Source organism: Notothenia rossii (genome assembly GCF_949606895.1).
Source record: "Notothenia rossii genome assembly, chromosome: 3".
NCBI classification, from domain to species: domain Eukaryota; kingdom Metazoa; phylum Chordata; class Actinopteri; order Perciformes; family Nototheniidae; genus Notothenia; species Notothenia rossii.
In genome coordinates, this window is record NC_136901.1 from 32577126 (window position 1) to 32595846 (window position 18721).

At 44.3% G+C, this 18721-nt stretch overlaps 1 protein-coding gene across 1 annotated transcript; it reads right to left on the reverse strand.

Moving 5' to 3' along the window:
* Window positions 1–3582: 3582 nt before the first annotated feature.
* polr2a (RNA polymerase II subunit A) lies at window positions 3583–16328 on the reverse strand. Its single transcript, XM_079671356.1, has 29 exons — window positions 15984–16328; window positions 15074–15206; window positions 14829–14965; window positions 14543–14716; window positions 14145–14426; window positions 13880–14041; window positions 13575–13795; window positions 13343–13475; window positions 13106–13230; window positions 12714–12924; window positions 12422–12631; window positions 12168–12336; window positions 11952–12046; window positions 11659–11862; window positions 11348–11570; window positions 11072–11255; window positions 10754–10925; window positions 10547–10652; window positions 9838–10043; window positions 9490–9753; window positions 9198–9405; window positions 9013–9113; window positions 8823–8927; window positions 8547–8729; window positions 8246–8449; window positions 7970–8156; window positions 7766–7879; window positions 7528–7677; window positions 3583–7121 (listed from the first exon to the last, which is right to left on the reverse strand). The coding sequence occupies exons 1-29, from the start codon at window positions 16068–16070 to the stop codon at window positions 5971–5973; spliced, it is 5901 nt and encodes a 1966-aa protein (XP_079527482.1). The 5' UTR covers window positions 16071–16328; the 3' UTR covers window positions 3583–5970.
* Window positions 16329–18721: the final 2393 nt, after the last annotated feature.

The window sequence follows — 18721 nt, forward strand, 5'->3', positions numbered from 1 at the left end:
ATAAAACATTTATTTGACACTAAGTCAGTCATCTCGTATTGGGCAGCTAAACATTGTTCAGATGCACCAAACTTAGTTATGCTCCCAAAGTTTCCAAAGATAGCATAGGATTTTAGGAAAATGTGCATACAAATGAATCATGAGACTCCAAAATGAAAAACTGTGTGAAACCGATTGTGTTTGTCAGTGGTAGCCTACAGCGTAATATGTCAGCCTTTGAGTGGCCTCTTCTGGGGAAACAAATACACGACAGGTCCAGCTCTAACGTTTCTGTGACCCATCATCAAATAGTCCTCTGTCCACTTGATAGCTAGGTGTGCAGGAGAGAGAGGTTCAAAACAGTGGAGATGAAGCTCAAAAAAATATAAAAAGACACCAAAGCTTTTGCTATTTTTGGAAGGCAAATAATACACATTTTACTTCCAAAAATAGCAAAAATATTTCATTTTGGTATGTACATCTATAAGATAGATCTGTAAGCACAACTGAACTAAATGTAAGGTATTAGATAAAAGTGTAATGTGTACACTAGTCATTTAGCTTGAGCTAGCTAGATGTATGGTGACTTAGGTGTCTTAGTTATTTGGTATATTAAAAATTAAACTTAAATCCTAATCACACCGACTTACTACATATTTAAGAGGAACATTAAACGATATTTGGCTTAAATTATCTAACAAGCTAGCCTGCAGTGGTCAAAATAAACCAGATTTAGGTTGCTACCGTTGCTACCTGTACTAGCCATACATAGATGTCGAGCATGATTACAGCGGGAAGAGAGCGCCCCCCTGAGGATAGAGCGTGTTAGCTCCCATTGAGAGGAACCAGATCACGTGGTTTACCGGCACACAGGTGTTTCCCAACTGGGCTCATTAAGATCTGTTGCCTCAATACACTGCGCCATAACAGAGGACTGTTCGTTATCAGCATGCACAACTAGTTTGAGTTGGATAAGGAGCATTTATACCATTGACTTTTTCATCAATATAATTGAAGGTACGAAAGGTAACGGTAAAAACGTTTGGCAAATCTTAAATAAACTATTAGGTAAACGTATACCAAACAGGAAAAATATGGTTCTAGAATAAAAAATGAATGATGCCCTGATAAAAGACCCTGCAGTGTTGTTGGTCAGCTCTCTCAATGAGTATTTCATAAATAGCGCTCTGCACACAAAGCTTACAAAGTTCTTCCCGCCCTCTGAGGTCTCACCTAGCCCGACTGTGGATACGCACCCCGTTTTTTTACCTAGAGGAAATCACAGAGGTTGAGGTAAAAATATATAATCTCAAGGTTAAGAGGTTCTAAGGCTAGGGATGCATATGATTTCGACACCAACTTTATAAAGACTAATATCGACGGTCTAATAAAACCAATTACTATGCTAGTGAATCAATCTTATCAGCACGAGGGAAGTTCCATCATCCGTGACACCGATCTTTAAATCTGGGGATAAGGCAATGATGTCCAATTATAGACCTATCAGCATCCTCCCCTGTGTCTCTAAGTCTAAGATAGCTGAGAAATGGGTGTCAAAACTAATCACCAAATCAGATAAAGGTTTCACTCCACTCCACCCAATGCAGTTTGGTTTTCGTGCTCATCACTCCACTGAGACAGCTGACTTTGTCTTTGTGGAAAAGGTTAAATGTATGTTGGACACAAGCCCTGTAGGAGCTGTCTTCCTTGATCTCAGGAAGGCGTTTGACACTGTTGACCACCAAGTGCTCCTTACAAAGCTGACTTATTTTTAAAAAAAATCGGCAGTTTCAATACATTGGTTCAAGTCTTAGGCTACTTATCGAACATAAAACAGTGTGTTTTGGTCAACTGTGCCAAATCCCCCTACCTTGTGAACCCTGTTGGGGGTCCACAAGGTTCCATTCTTGGACCGTTACTGTTTTCTCTGTAGCTACATTAATGACTTGTCTAATATATGTCCTGAGTTGAATGTGCAAATGCATGTCGATGATGCGGTCATCTTTATACACGGGAAAAACACTGAAATAATCTCATCTTGTCTCTCAAATGCATTGGACATGGTTCAACACTGGCTGACCAACATTTGCTAGCAGATAAACGTTAAAAAAAACAGTAGGCCTATGCATGATGTTCAGTAAACGACCGGTCAAAATCGAAGGATCCAACGTGTTTTTAAACGGAGCAGAAATAGAACTAGTCTCCCAGTTCAAGTATCTTGGAGTCATACTGGACTTGAACTTGACTTTTAAGAAACACATTAAGAAAGTATCAAATTCAACTTGCAAAATGTTAAACAAATTAGACCCTTCTTAACTGTCAATGCTACAAAATCATACCTCCACTGTATGATGCTATCCCACATTGAATACTGCTTTACAAACTGGTCGTTTGCTTGTGCCACAAACCTGAAACCCATAGAACAGCTGTACAAGAGAGCTATCAAGGTTTTTGACAGAAAGCCTTATTCATACCACCACTGTACCATTCTTGAAAAACACAATTTCTTGAGATTTGACCATTTTAAGTCTTTTAAAAGTATGTGCTTTATTTATAAATGTTTACATGGACTGCCCCCCCCTCCCTTAGGGGAATTCATCCACAAAAAACACACTAAACGCTGCACTAGGTCAGAAACCAGAGGAGACTGTGAAGTCCACCGCAGACGGACCACTTTTGGACAAAATGTCCTCTCCGTTAAGGGCAGCTCATTCTGGAATAGCCTCCCAACTGAGATACGGGATTGTCCCACTCTCAATAGCTCAAATGTCAACTCAAAGAATGGTTGAGAAACAAACAGACGTGCAATCAGCGCTAAATGCACTTTAACACAGGGGCATCTCCTCTCGCACTTTATGTCTTGTATCTTCTCTTGCACTTTACATGTCGTTGCTGCTAGATTGTATTACCATGTGATAATAACTTGTATATGCTGCTCTTGCTCTTTTGCACTTTTTGCATATCATGTATTTGCTATGTTTGTAAAATGTCATTTTCTTAAATGTTTTATGCGAATGGAAATGAGCTCAAAGCTAAATCTGGCATATTTACGCTTGACGCATTTTATTGTTTTAAGTGTTCATTGATGTGCATTGTCCCTGCTAAATAAACGATCAAATAAATAAATAAAACAAACAATATAGCACAGCAACTGTACATAATTAGGGCCTAAATGTTAACGTTCATTGAAGTGCAGGATAACTTACTTTAAATCATGAAACGGTATAGTAGCCATCATGAGTAAGTATCACTTTAAAGAGTGTTGTATTAAGCTGTTGTAGAAATTATTTTCAGATGAATTGAAGTTTAAGCAAACTGCTCATTGATAAGTGAATTAATCTACATATTTTAACAATTGGATACTAAAATTAAATCTAAAATGTAGTTTTTTTTGTAATAATGTCTTAAATTTGTTTAGCATGTGTAAATACTTTGCCCCATTTACAAAAATACTGGATTAAACTGGCCTTGAATAAGCAAATTAGTAGCCCGATTAAAAAAAGCTTTAATATATTGTACTTTGTTTCGTTACTTACTAAATGCAGTGTTCTCTTTTCCCTACATATTGTGAAATGCATTACTCAATAAAAAAAAAGACAGACATGTAGTAAAACTTTTATTCATTTTTTCCAAGTCAAAAAACAAACAGAACAAAGATACAGAGAATGAGATAATGAATTGATTTCTATACAGCGGCAATTTCAAGTTAAACCTTCCTTTGCCCAGACATGTGAAGTCTTTCCTCAGTTTGAAACCCTGTCTCGCCCTCACACACTCACACACACATTCATACCACCTGGGAGCCCCGATGCCCTGAATTGAAATGGACGGCACAGTTAAGACAACAGGATTAGATGCAAACAGTGGAAACAAATATCACAATGTCTGGGGCTTCGGTCCACCACAATATTTACTAAGTGCAATTACCAAACCTGCTTTTATCTCAAAAGGCCAGAAGACGCAGTCATTTCAATTCAAGACCCATCTTGGCAGCAATGTTTCAAAAATCATGACAACTCATTTTAACATTCTCAGAACCAAAAAGATTACTGGCTGTGTTTTATCTCCTCAGGACTCCCAGTCAGATTCATCACGTCCCCCTTCCCCATGATTTCCCCTCTTCACAGGTACATACACTGGTAGAAAAAAAAGAAACACTGATTTCAGAAATGAGGATCACTTGTGGATGAAGAGGGAGGGGACCCAGCTAAGTCTGATAATTTCAGAAACCGTGGGGAGGAGGAGGAAAAAAAGGTTTCCATTATCATCATCGGGCGTAGAGACGGTTCCCTAACACAGTCGAACCGAGTTGAATCATGTGAGAAAGCACCTATATTCAAAAAGAAAGTTCACACTAATGTAGTGGGTAAGGTTGTTGTTTTTGTGTGTTTTTTTACAGAGCCCAAAAGTGCTGTTTCTTTTGACAATCTCTGCTTAAAAAGAGAATAAACTGTTCCAAAGGCCAACAAAATGGAGGACAAATGTTGCCCTCTGGCCTCCCGAGAAGTAAAAACCCCAAACTTTTAGCCTCCGTCACAAAATGGTGACATCATGCAACATGTTAGTGACTAGAGCAGTCGCCGTAACGGCAACAAAATCAAACTGTTTGGAGAAAGAACAGGGACGACAATAACAAATAAAAAGCCTCCCCTCCGTCCCCTGCCCCTTCATCCACAGCATAGGAACACGAGCCTCCTGCAAACAGGTTTACAAAGTCACCAAAAGCAAAACAAGAGAAAAAGCCAAAAAAAAAGATTCTTAGTTTTCCTCTATTCATATTCACACTGAATAGTAAACTGTCTTTCTTAAATAATATTGAATAGTTCAAATAATCCTGTGTACACATCAGCTATCAGAAATGGGACGAAGATTAGCGAGAAGTGGGAGGGATTTGAACACATTTGAAACCTAAAGTTTGATTAAAAATGTATTAACATGTGCTACTCATGCAAACAATGACAAAGCAGCAACGCCACACTACTTTTCCCTCGTCCACGCGAGCCCCATTTCCTCCTAGAATCAAAATTAAAGACAGAATAATCATTCTATTATTTTGTTTCCATATAAATCTTTTAATTCCCAGTGTCAAGGGAATAGTATCTTGAAAAGTTGTTGTTTTTTTGCTTTCGATGCACAAGTCTTCAAAAATGGTAGAGGACAAGAGGATGCTGGTGGGTGTTTTCATGACATCTTTCAGTTTTTGTCTTTGGGGGTGTGAAGGAGAAGGAGGAGAGGGCAATGGGTACATACAGTTATGTAGTAGTGATGTTCAAGAGACATTTCTTTTTCCCTGCAAGCCAGTTTCTCTCTCCAATCCAACTTTCTTCTTTGGACAATCTGACCCGACCATTTTAAAACCTAATGCTCCACTTTTGTTGCATAAAACCCCCAAAACTGGCAGCAACTATACTTTTACAAAAGCAGCAAAAGGATCTAACAAAATACACCGTGGTGAAGTATGCAGTAAACAAAGTCTAATCCTTCCTTCCTTGTTTTTTTTCTTTTTAGTGATGAATACAATCCACTTTTCAAAAAGGCTTTTGGCAATATGTACGCTTCCCACAACTAATACACCCGATGTTTTTAGAGAATGAGAGAGAGACTGGATGCAGTACACTATAAAGTTAAAAAGGGACACTTCCTCCCCCCGGTATGTGTTCACCACATCCTCCTCTCCTTGTCATTCCCTCTTGGGTTTTGCACCGACACCCCGTGGGAAATAAAATAAAAAACTATTTCAACAAGGCAGCCTTTTTTCTTTCCTTCAGGCAGAGCAGTCAAGTCTTCACATAATAGTTTAAACATGTGGTAAAGGGGGCGGGTCTTAGATGGAGCATAAACAGATTTCGCCCCAATCGGGACATCCTGTGTCCAGAAGCACTGTCACCTCCAGCTGGTTAAAGGTGCTGTCCTTCAGGTGACGGGGTGCTGTCCTTCAAGTGTCCCCCATGAGGTGAGTTTCTTCAGGCGCCCCCCCTTCTCCTCCTCCCCTCAGTTGTTCTCCTCGTCGCTGTCGTCGGGGCTGATGGCCGGGCTGTAGGTGGGCGACGTGGGGCTGTAGCCCGGAGAGGTGGGGGAGTACGTGGAGCCTTTGGGACTAGTTGGCGAGTACGTAGGAGACGTGGGTGAGTACTTGGGTGAAGTGGGAGAGTAAGTAGGAGAGGTCGGGGAGTATTTGGGGCTGGTAGGGGTGTACGTGGGGGAGGTAGGGGAGTAGGTTGGAGAGGTGGGGCTGTATTTTGGAGTCGTCGGGGAGTAGGTGGGCGAAGTAGGAGAGTACTTCGGCGATGTTGGGGAGTACTTTGGCGAGGTGGGGGAGTACTTTGGAGAGGTGGGGGTGTACTCCGGGGAGCTGGGGCTGTACGAGGGGGAGGTGGGGGTATATTTTGGGGAGGTGGGGGAGTAGGAGGGGGAGCTGGGGCTGTATGAGGGGGAGCTGGGGGTGTAGGTGGGAGACTGAGGGGTGAAACGAGGACTGGAGGGCGAGTAGGACGGAGAGGTGGGGGAGTACGAGGGGGAGGTGGGGGAGTAGTTGGGGCTGGTCGGGGTGTAGTTGGGGGAGGTCGGGGAGTAGGAGGGCGATGTTGGAGAGTAAGAGGGAGAGGTGGGGGAGTAACTGGGAGAGGTGGGGGTGTAGTTGGGCGATGTCGGGCTGTAGCTTGGGCTGGTCGGCGAGTAGGAAGGGGAGGTGGGGGAGTAAGACGGGGAGGTGGGGGAGTAAGATGGAGAGGTTGGAGAATAAGAGGGGGAGGTGGGGGAGTAGGAAGGTGAAGTGGGGGAGTAGCTGGGTGACGTCGGGCTGTAGCTCGGCGACGTCGGGCTATAGCTGGGTGAGGTGGGGGAGTAGGATGGGGATGTTGGGGAGTAAGACGGGGAGGTGGGGGAGTAGGAGGGAGACGTGGGGGAATAGGAGGGAGACGTGGGAGAGTAGGACGGAGAGGTCGGGGAGTAACTGGGGGAGGTGGGTGAGTAGGAGGGAGACGTGGGGCTGTAGTTGGGGCTGGTCGGGGAGTAAGAGGGAGACGTGGGGGAGTAGGAGGGGGAGGTGGGGGAGTAGCCGGGGCTCTGGGGGGTGTACCCTCCGGGGGAGCGAGGCTCGTACGCGGGGGAGGTGGGGGAGTAGTTGGGTGACATGGCTCCACCTGAGGGAGGAAAAACAAATACTTTAACAAAGCGTTGTTTGTTTCGTGAAGTCCTACTAATGTGTCAACAAATACTGATCCGGTTATTACGTACTGTGAGAGCTGTTTCTATAGTTACGGTTAAGATGAATATTTAGCACATTTTTTTTACTTAAATGCAAAAATACTAGATATATATTTCCAAAAGTTTAGAAATATTTTAAGATAAGTTTCAGCATTTGATTTGTTTTTTAATAATGAGTGAAAGCTCATTTCTTAAGACAAATTTGAAACATTAGATTTCACAAAATGATTAAGATCAAAGGATCCAATCAAACAGTTGTGTTATTATGTAGAAAACTAAATATTGAATGAAGCAAAAATGTTCAACAATTCCCTGCAACCTGTGTGTTCTGCAGTGTCTCACCTGGAGATGGGATGTAGGGGCTGGCAGGTCCTGGAGACCCCGGAGAGCCAGGAGTGGGAGACCAGGCGGGGGAGTAGCCGGGAGAGAAGCCACTGGCGTCTGACGCCGCGCTGGGAGAGAAACCTGCCGCTCCGGGGGTCATGCCGCTTCCTGGAGGAACAACACAAAAGGGCAAAATTCAGAAAAAGAAATCCAAAACACAAAAAAATAAGAGACAACCGCCCGGGAGTTCACTCACCGACGCTGGGGGACCAGGCTCCGTAGGCGGGTGTCGCTCCTGTGTTCCAGGGGGTCATGGCAGGCGACATACCGCTCATGGGACTCGGCACCGTGCCAAAGAACATTCCAGTGGCTGCAAATAGGACGGGAACAGAATGTAAATATCATAGCTCCTACTCTACAGAAACCGTTCTGCATTATAGCTCAAACTCTCTGTACTCACGTCCAGCCACGCTGATGCCAGGAATGTTTGTAGGGATCTCCATGCCGTATTTACACTTCTCCGCATCCAACAGCAAATCGAAGCATCCTGTCCCACATGGGGCCAGCTGGCCGAGCATGATGTTCTCCGACACACCCTTCATGGGGTCGTTCTCAGCGTGGGAGGACGCCTCCATCAACACATCCACCTGAAGACAGAGACATGGAGCGTCCTTAAAGTGGTCCTTTTTTTTCTCTCCAATCAGTGGATAGACATATTAGAGTGCAGTTTATTTACCGTTTCCTCAAAGGAACACTTCATGAGCGGTCCTGTGTCTTGACGGTTGATGCCGTGACGCGTGATGGCCATCAGATGACCGCGGGAGGTCATGGTGTCACAAAGCAGAGACAAATGGCGGTAGTTGACGTAGGAACCGTCAAAGGAGATGACGTGGTTCAACTCCCTCTCCAGAGCCTTCCGCACCGCCTCAATTCCCAAGACCTAGGTAGGAAAGAATGTTAGGAGAAACTAGTATGTGTCCATTTTTCCACTCCAGTTCTTTTGTTGAAACCAAGCTTTTTTTGTAATGCTTTCGTACCGTGAAGATCTCCACGATGTCGTTGGAGGTGGTCCTGACGGGATCCACGTCCTTCTCGCTGAGGACCCTCATGAGGCTCACACCGTCCGTCTCCAGGATCCACTCTTGCAGGGCCTTGAACTCACCTTCCTCCGTGATGATGATCTTCTTCTTGTTGTCAGTCTGGGGCAAGTGCATGTACACCTGGAGGAGGAGAGGGAGGTTTGACTCATGGCCACAGGCAGGTATATATCCCTTTTGTTACCAATGACTGAGGGTGGGTGGGTTGGGGTCTACCTTGCTGATCTGGTCAATGCCTTGCAGGGTCATGTCAGTCAGCATGTTGGACTCAATGCACCTCAAGAACACGTCATCGTCCATTTTGTCCACCACCTCCTCGTCCTAGAAGAACAAGCAAATATTTATGATTACAAATAAAGCCAACAACAGTGCCAGTATTTTCGTTGAATATCCAATCAGTGCTCGCCTCTTGGAACTTGTTCTCGTCGCTGTTCATGATTCGGATTCGCAGAACGAGCTTCTCTGCATTGTCGTCATTGAAGATGCAGTTCAAGTCATCTCCGAAACCTTCGAGGTAAAAAAAAAAAAGGGGTTGTTAGAAAAAGCCATTGAGTTTATATAAAATAAACATCATATCTGCACACCACCCACCTGAGTTGATCTTCTCTGCGATCTGCTCCATGGTCAGCTTGCGATCGGTCATGTGCTTGCGGTCGAGCTCGATACGCAGCAGCCACGGTGAGATGCGCGTCACGTCAAAGTCGGGCATCTCATAGTAGACGTTCACCCACTCCTGGTCCTCGGCCACCACCGTGTTCTGGGGGTTGGGGTCGTAGTAGATGGCGGTGTTGGCCGTCACCTGAGTAGAAAGAATAGCTTTTAGTCACTGCTTTTTAAAAGTAAGTTGTCAGGCGAATTCGTTCAATCTCATTCCGTCGCTCACCTTCCGCAGTGTGGTGTGCTCCAGCCTACAGAGGATGTCTTTGGCCCTCTCGGCGTCACGGGCCGCCTGACCCAGCAGGAACACGGTCAGCGAGGGGGTTTTGGGCTTCTTGGAGATGTTGATCAACTCCTTTAGACGGGGCACACCCAGTGTTACGTTCTTGGCGGACACACCGGCGTAATGGAAAGTGTTCAGGGTCATCTGGGTGGCGGGCTCTCCCAGAGACTGAGCAGCCAGAGCGCCCACCATTTCTCCTGGGTGAGCCTGGGAACAGAGGAAAACACGGAGGTCAATTGACGACGAAATCTCCCAAAGTCTAGCAGTGAACTCTTAAGGCGCTGAACTTACAATGGACTGGTTGAATTTGGCCTCGATCTCTCCCAACAGCCAGTCGTAGGCTTCAGTGGAAAGGCGGAACTCCTCCGTCATGCGCTTGGAGCAGAGGGTGGAGCGCAGGTGGATGTTGAAGAGCAGGGTGGCGTTCTGCTGGGCCTGTCGACTGAGCGGGTCTTCGCCGTTCACGATCACCAGCTTTTTACTCAAGTCTTGAAGACCTGGAGAAGCAAAGAGCACACAGATTCAGACTCATGCTACAGACTTTTGGTTACATTTATACAGCTTCCTGGGGTTGTTTTATATCATCTAAATAAACACAGAACATAAGCTATACAAATTGCGCACTAGCATAAACACTTTTAATGAGGCAATAATCATATTTCTTTCTCCAAGACAATGTTATATTTGAGATGTACCTCAATACAATTCTCTCTCTAGCTTAGCGACATGGACGTGAAGTGTTTTTCCTGTTATGTAAACACATGAGGATCCACCAGTGGGCTTAAAGTGGCTTAAAGGTTCACCCAAGGTCAGGCTCAGTCCACCATTTCTAAACTCTACAGCAGGTGTTTCTACACAGTTCACAAAATCCTGTAACTTAATATGTGGTGAGGAAACTGAGTGTCAACTTGGCTGTGTAAGTCAACAGCTAATGTAACGAGAGGAAGAACGAACAGAGAGTGGTGACATGTTGCACAAGGTTTGTTATTTTTTAGCTTACCCTCGACCACCCTCAGAGGGTTGAGGTCTGTCGGGGTCCGAACGTTGATGCGGAAGATCTTCTGAGCGTTCCAGATCATTCTGGCCAGGTTGCATGGCAGCACAACCTGAAGGCAAGGATAAGAATTGCGTTATATGATTATGTTTTTGATTTGGCAGAACAAGAGGTGTAAAAAGCAGTAGCATGTCTACAGGAGAGAACACACACCTTACTGTCCCCGGTGGGGAAAATGGCTCGGAGGACCTCCCTGTCCTCCTTCATCCTGTCATACTCCTTCTCCAAAGAGCTCTGCACATTGGCATTGGTCAACACGTCTTTAACTACGTCCTCCTGCAGCATCCGCCTCAGTGCTCGCTCATTGGTGCAATCAAACCTAAACCTAGAGACAAAAAAGGTTAATATTAAATTAAAATATGTTATTACATAGTTGAGAAACGTACGCCATTTTTGGGACCATAACTCTCTACCTCAATGATATACAAACACAAGTGAAAATGCTCTCCGAGTGTACGATGTCTGACATACTTCTTCTCGAAGGCCTTGTGTGAGGGTTTGAGCGTTGCCACATTCTGAAACTCCACGTTCTCTCCTGCCAGGCCGTCTTCTCCGTAGCGCAGCTGTACCACCTGGTTGATGGAGTTACGCACGGTGCCGTCGTACTTCACCATCACCGACTCCATGGACTTGATCAGACGACGCTGGATGTAACCTGGTGGGATAAAACAGATGCAACATGTTTAAAAAAAACATTTCCCTGTATATTTATGAAGCCTATCCTGACTTGTGTCCTTCCACACTCACCAGTCTCGGCTGTCTTGACGGCTGTGTCGATAAGACCCTCTCTGCCTCCCATGGCGTGGAAGAAGAACTCAGTGGGCGTCAGACCGGCCAGGTAGGAGTTCTCCACGAAGCCTCTGCTCTCAGGACCGTAATCATCCTTGATGAAGTGAGGCAGCGTGCGGTGTTTGAAGCCGAAGGGGATTCGCTTACCCTCCACGTTCTGCTGCCCCACCACGGCGATAACCTGGATGAAAGAGGTAAGATAAGAGATGTTAAGAGTAAATCAAAGCGGTCACTCATCTAGGAGATGGGAAAAGGAGTGCTTCCTGTACCTGTGAGATGTTAATCTTTGAGCCTTTGGACCCGGCCACCACCATGGACTTGAAGTTGTTGTACTCAGACAGAGACTTCTGGGCGGAGGATCCAGTTTTGTCACGAGCGTCGTTCAGGATACGATTCACCTGGTTCTCAAAGGTCTGCCTCAGAGTGTTACCGGGGGTCGGCTCCAGCTCGTTGTTGTGGGCTTTCTCGATGACCTAACAGACGAAAAGGCAAAGGAAATAATTAACATTTCTGTTGGTAATTTCTGCTGAAAATCCAGTTAAATTAGAAATGTTGTGCTTACTTCTATCACATCCTGTTTGGCTTTCTTGATGGTGTTCTGGATGTCGAGGTAGGTCTTGGCATCAGCAATGGAGTCACCAATACCAATGGAAGCACCTGGAGAGAATATCAAGAGTATACTCATCAATTTTAGGGGAAAACTACATTTGAAGGTTTGGTTGCAAAAACTCCTTAAAACAATCAGTTGTCATACAGCAATAATGGTGTGCTCACGTACCCTCGATGAGCAGCCAGTGGTTGACCACAGTCTGAATGTTGGAGTAGAAGAGTCTGGTGATGTCGTGGCCCATCTCCAGGTACGAGATGTGGACAAGGGAGCCGGCGGAGGTTCCCAGGGATTTCTTACACAGGATGCCCATGATCAGCTCCCCATTCTCCACTATGACCTGTGTGTGACAGAGTTCACCATGAGGTCACTTGTCGTCCATTTCCCCCCCGTTTCACCTATACATGATAATGCAGGGAAAGTACCTTGGTGTCCCCGGGTGAGATGTGCTTGTAGGGGCCGCTGTCCTCCTCGTCGGGATGGGTGCTGTGTGTGCGGATCACGTTAATGTGTCCGGGAATGATTAGGCTGAAGATCTGCTTCCCGGTCCACAGAGGGCGGGGCTTCAGGAGGGCCGGCTGAGGCACTTTTCCATCCCAGGTGGAGAGGAACATGAGGAGGTTCATCACCTCCCCCTGTGGTGGACAAACGCAGCGTGTTAAACCTCTTTCAAGGCGGAGAAAGACGCAGCTGGTGATCTTGTAACAATCCCCTTACCCTCTCTAAGAAAACGTCTCTCTTGGTGAATTTGCGCACGGCTGTGAGGGTGTCCTGCACGATACCCATGACGGGCCTGTTGGACTGGGGGGTGACGATCATACGCGGCACCATGGCCAGCTCCTGGATTTCAGCCCTCGTCTCCAAGGACTGAGGCAGGTGGAGGTTCATCTCATCCCCGTCAAAGTCAGCGTTGTATGGGGTGGTTACACTGGAGGGAGGAGGAGAGAATGGGATGTAAGAGCAGCTACAGCATAATTCAGTAAAAGGACAATGTAACAGTGACAGGAACTTGTATAAAGACCCAATTAAAACCAAAAATCACAATTATTATTATTACGGTTACTGTATATTTCAAGGAAGACAAGGGATGTGTGGTTTTTATCTGGTACCTGAGGTTGAGTCGAAACGTTGACCACGGCAAGATTCGGACCCTGTGCCCCATCATGGACATTTTATGTAGTGTAGGCTGTCTGTTGAAGATGATGATGTCGCCGTCACACATGTGTCTTTCAACCTGAGTAAGAAAAAAATTCAAACAGTTTTAGTCTGTGAGAAGATTTAAAGGATATTTTTTTAAATCATCCAACAAAAAAATGCAGTGGTTTATAGGTATATTTGAATCTTACCTTGTAGCCGATCTGCAGGTGAAGGTCACTTGGTTTGGGGTGAAATCGAAGGTCAATTCGGTCTCCGTTGTCCCGGATGATGTATTTGGCTCCTGGGTACTGGCTGTTGCCTCTTCGTACCAGCTCTTGTAATCTAAGACGGACATTAATTAGATGACATCACTTTCCATAATTTGGAATACAGGTTCTCCCACATTACATGAAGTTGAATCTGCTCTCTACACGGCAGTACCTGTCGATATTAAAGGGTGTGACGAGTTCTGGGAAGGTCATGTTGGCTGCGATGGATCGAGGCACGCCTACTTGGTCGATATGCAGGTTGGGGTCTGGCGTGATGACGGTACGGGCGGAGAAGTCCACACGCTTACCCATGAGGTTACCTCGGACTCGGCCCTCCTTCCCCTTTAGACGCTGTTTAAGGGATTTTAGAGGACGGCCAGACTTTTGCATTGCCTGTGAAAGAAAAAATATATAGTCAAATAAGCACCATGGAAACACAGAAATGGTCAGACAGGGCTGGAGGAATTGCATACATACCCTTGGCAGACCTGGCAGCTCGTTGTCAATCATGGTGGCTACGTGAAACTGGAGCAGTTTGACATCCTCAGCGATGACGTGAGCCGCAGCGCCGCTCTGCTCGTTTCTTCTCAGCTGGTTGTTGATTTTGACAATATCCGCCAGCTTGTGGGTCAAGTCATCCTTTAGAACACAAGTTAAGGGATGATTCATTGTTAATCACATTTTTTTACATCACTTAAACATGCAGGAAAAAAATAATTTGTCTGTGATCCTATTGCTTTACCTGGTTTCGAGCAGAGCCCTGCATGACGACAGCAGGCCTGACAGCCAGGGGAGGCACAGGTAACACCGTTACAATCATCCACTCTGGTCGGGCAAACTTGGGGTCCAGGCCCAAGATGACGTCTTCTTCATCGGAGATGCGCTTGAAGATCTCGTGCACACGTTCAGGACTCAGCAGGATTTTCTTCTCCTGCGAATCCTCGTTAACGTGCTTCCACTCGGCGTACAGCTCCAAGCCGGTGCGTTTGATGCGGGGTTGGTAACGCCCACAGCCACCGTGACCCTGCGTAAGTCACATGGTTGGATAAAATAAAGTGAGAACGAGAATATTTTGCACAGCGACGTAAATGTTGAGACAAGATGCCCATTAACAATGACAACAAGATTAAACCCAAATACCTTGTCCTTGGTAAGGTCCTCCTCAGCATCCTGCTGTTCCATTCCAAACTTGTTGTCCATCTCCTCTCCTCCTTCACAGATGTTTTTTCCCTTGCACAGCTCGTATACATGTGTCAAACGTTTTCTGTGCTGCCCTTTAGATTTTATTAGGATGTCTTTGATCTTTGGATTGGTCTGGAGATAAAAGCAAAAAGAAAAGCTATGAACAACACTGAAATCTTACTTTGTTGGATTAAAATGGGTAGATTATCATCATAACGTACAGATAAATACTGAATGTACTTACTGGATCCACTAGAAGCTTAGAGCAAAAGAAGCAGACGCAACGAAGAATCTTCATAATCTTTGTTACGAAGCCGACGTGGAAGACTGGCTTTGCCAGTTCTATGTGCCCGAAGTGGCCAGGGCATTCTGTCATGTTGCCTGTGGAAACAAAAAGCATGTTTATATTATTATGATTAATTACACCAGTTAAGGACAGCAGCCACCTGATCATATATTTTGGTAGGAAGTGCTAAAATGACATTATACCTGCACATGTCTGACATCGCCCAGATCGGTCTATGACCCCTTGTCTGGGGTCCATAAGGCCACCCATTTTAGGACGTCCTCCTTCTGTTGTTTCGGGGTATTTGATACCCCCCTCCGTAACGGACAACCGTTTCTGCAGACAAACACATCATAGTTGATGCTACACATTTGACAATAATCTGAAGTTGATCACCTACTGCCTATAATAAAATAAAAATACCTCTGCACATACATGTTATAAATATTTATTTGTATCAAGCATTAATCGACATCAGGTACAAATTTTTTTTGTTAAACATCATAGTGTTTAAAACGTTAAATTCACAGAAAAACCGAGGACAAATACAGTTCTGTAAACATAAACTTTTACCATTATATGAAATGGTATGCTCAATTACATTTGCATTCCTAATCTAGTATACATTAATGCCTAAAACTACAACACCTCATCTTAAATTAAAGAAAACATGCATATCGAAGATTGTTGAAGTACCCTTTTATTCGTTTATAGCGAGTACAATGCGGTGTATCAGTGGTAAAACCAAGCGAGCCATGTCTATATAACGGAAAGCATTAAAGTAAGCAAAATGTCTACTTACTGATGGGCCTACAAGGTACATTGAATACATTAAAAGGGGGTTTAATTCATGTGATAGCATGTATACTTTTTGAGAATGTTGTGCTTTAAGTTTTCAAACTTCCTGCAACATGCTAGTTAGCACAAGCTCCACCAGCCTGATAAAGCTAGTTAGCTAAGCTAGGCTAACAGCGAGCATTTCACGTCGTAAACAGAACCATGTCTTTGCCATATATGTTAAACTACAAGATCAATGAAGCAAATGTAAGAGTGGTGTGTGATCTAAACGAAAATTATTAAAATACCCCATTCCCCCCCAAAAAGAAAACCTACAAGCTCATCTGGGCTGATGATGCCGAATTGAACTCTCTTGATCGTGCGCAATGGGCATGCGCTGTCGCCGGAGGGCGGTCCATGCATCCTGTCTATTCAAAGAGACGCGTCCTTCCTCGGCACGCCGCTTTGTGAGCAGGAACAGTCTTTAAATTGTCACCACGACTCTGGTCAGGCCGCCAACGGTGACCGGAAAGTCTCCGAAGGCGATATCCCAGGGACCTCTGTTGTCGGTTGCCTTTATAGTCGAGATATTTGTGTTTTGGTCCTAAGTAAGATGGCTACCGACTGCTCCCTTCCCTTTTAAGGTCTAGACTCTGGAGCGCTCTTAGCGCTTCTGAACATGAAGCGCTCCAACGTTTGGTTTTATAGACTGAGTGCCTACTACGGGGTTGCACAGGCAGAAAGACAGGGGCTGACTCTTTGGTAGGTGGGACATGGATCTCTGTAGTAAAACGCTCATTGGCCATTCAATGCAGTCACATGAATAATTAATGTTGCCACACGTACAGCCAATTACAGAGCACGTTTAGTTTTTTAACGAATCACAAATAAAGGCGGGCGTTGATTTAATCTAAGCTCACCCCGATTGGCTTTATTAAAACGGAGTAGGCGGTGCGATGTCTAATTTGCATGCAAAATGTGAATATTCAACTTAAATCATTTCTATTCGTCCGTTGTCTTATTAATATTGAGTAGTTGAAAAGCGATGACCAATGGCTACGAAGAAATGAACCTTCTTAGAATAATTTCTACAAAGCCCGCCCTGCTTCCGATGGTTGCCGAATGTTGCCGATGTGAATTTCTTCCCTCTGAGCAAAAATAAAAAAAATCTCTGTTCTCCCGTTCGTCTCGCTGTAGATCAGCCTGGGCTCTAAGAAAAGAGGCTCAGGGCTGAGGCCTGTTAAGACCTTTGATTACACATGGGGAAATGGTCGAAATACATGATATTTCCATCTCGAAACATTGCATCGTGGATTATTTTCGACATACTTTAGAAACACATCGACTCTTGGGTTTTCCGTCCTGTGCAATTTTGGATCTATGGGACTTTGTCTCAAGCCTCGGACTCTCCTCCGAGTGGTGTCCGGCAAGTCGGATGGATTTTCCGTACGCCCTATAGGAAAGACTGGGGGAAGCCTTAAGTGTTCATTCTACATTTGTTTTTCAGCAGTTTTTCACGAATTGTATATGAAGATGTTATGCGTGTAATATATATGTAATTGTTTTGTTCAGTTGTTGTTATATTTTCAATATATTTGTTAAAAGGATAAACGTTGTCGTAGGCCACGTTTCGAAAGCAGTCTGATATACTGTCGTTTTGGCGGTTAACGCTAAGTTACATTACTTCGCTCATTATTTAATTGGAAACTAACCTTAATCACTCGAAACTATGATCATTACAACTAATATACTAGCCAGCTGAGGACAGTTTTAATAACAAATGTAGCTTTCTTAGCAATTAGAGCCAGGTTAGCTCAACGTATGATTACTTTGCCGACAACGACGGTATGATCCCTGCTTTCTGTATTTGTATCGTACCCATGGACACTTATTATACATAGTTAACTTGATAGGCTTTCATATGAATAAATATAGTATTTGAAAGTTGGGTTTTGCTCAGAAGATGCAAAAAAAGTAAGCGAAAGGACCAGGATAGTTTAGCCTCGGAAAGAACGCTGCGGGACCAAACGGCCAGCTAGTTGCTAGCAATAGCTACGTTAGCTTAGTAAATCGCCGGTTCTGCTAGTCTACCTTTGTCTTGGTGTTAATGCTATAGTACAAGAGTGTTTGTTATAGCAGCAGATAGGGTTTGTATTGTGTTATAACTTTACCCCGAGGTCAAATATAAAGGCTATCTAAGCTAGCATTGTTGGACTCCTCTAGCGCCCAACATGGCGGTGTTCAACGATATGCTTCTTGTTGAGAAAGATGGAGTCTGGGATGTTCTTGTTGGCTAACTTGACTGGCCACATAGCTACGTATTTAGAAAATAAATACAAATGTTGAGTACCTTGATAAAATAAGGAGCGGCTCAGTGTATGTTTTAAATTGCTAGTTTTAACGTGATTGGATATAAAGTGTGGATACGTTTCAATAGTCCTTACTCTTCGTCGAAGTTGAAGCCATTTTGCTAGCTAACTACGTTGATATTAGTCTGTTATTGAAAGAATATGCCTGCTGTCTACTCAATAATAGGGTTTTTACAACTGATTTTTCAGTGAATATGACATTGGAGGCATCCCACCCTTTTACTCAATCTAACGATTACTTAAAGTTTAGGTGTTATAGGTTAAAGTAATTATCTTGTCTCCAGGGACTTAGAGATGCCATTAGCTTGTTACACAATAGATTTATCCGGTTAGCTCTCCTTGTTTACAGCGGAAGGGAAGGGAAGACGTTTGCCCTGGGTTAATGGCAATATTGGTGTTTAAAAGTAGAAGGGAACACTGTTAATGTATGGTCCTTTTTGAGAGGCATACATCTCTATCTTCCCAAACAAGAAGTACTTTATATTTCCTTAGAACAATATGTTGCTCTTGGCAGGCAGTGCATTCTTTCTCCATTTTAAAGAAATGAAAGTAACATCTAAATAGTGCTGTTGTTTATATTTCAGTGCTATTATTGCATAGGTATTTGTATACCTGATATTGTCTAATTAAATGTAATTTATATGTAACAGTATGTAACTCAGAATGTTGACCTTGTGTGAAACATGTTTTTACTGCCTTCTGTTT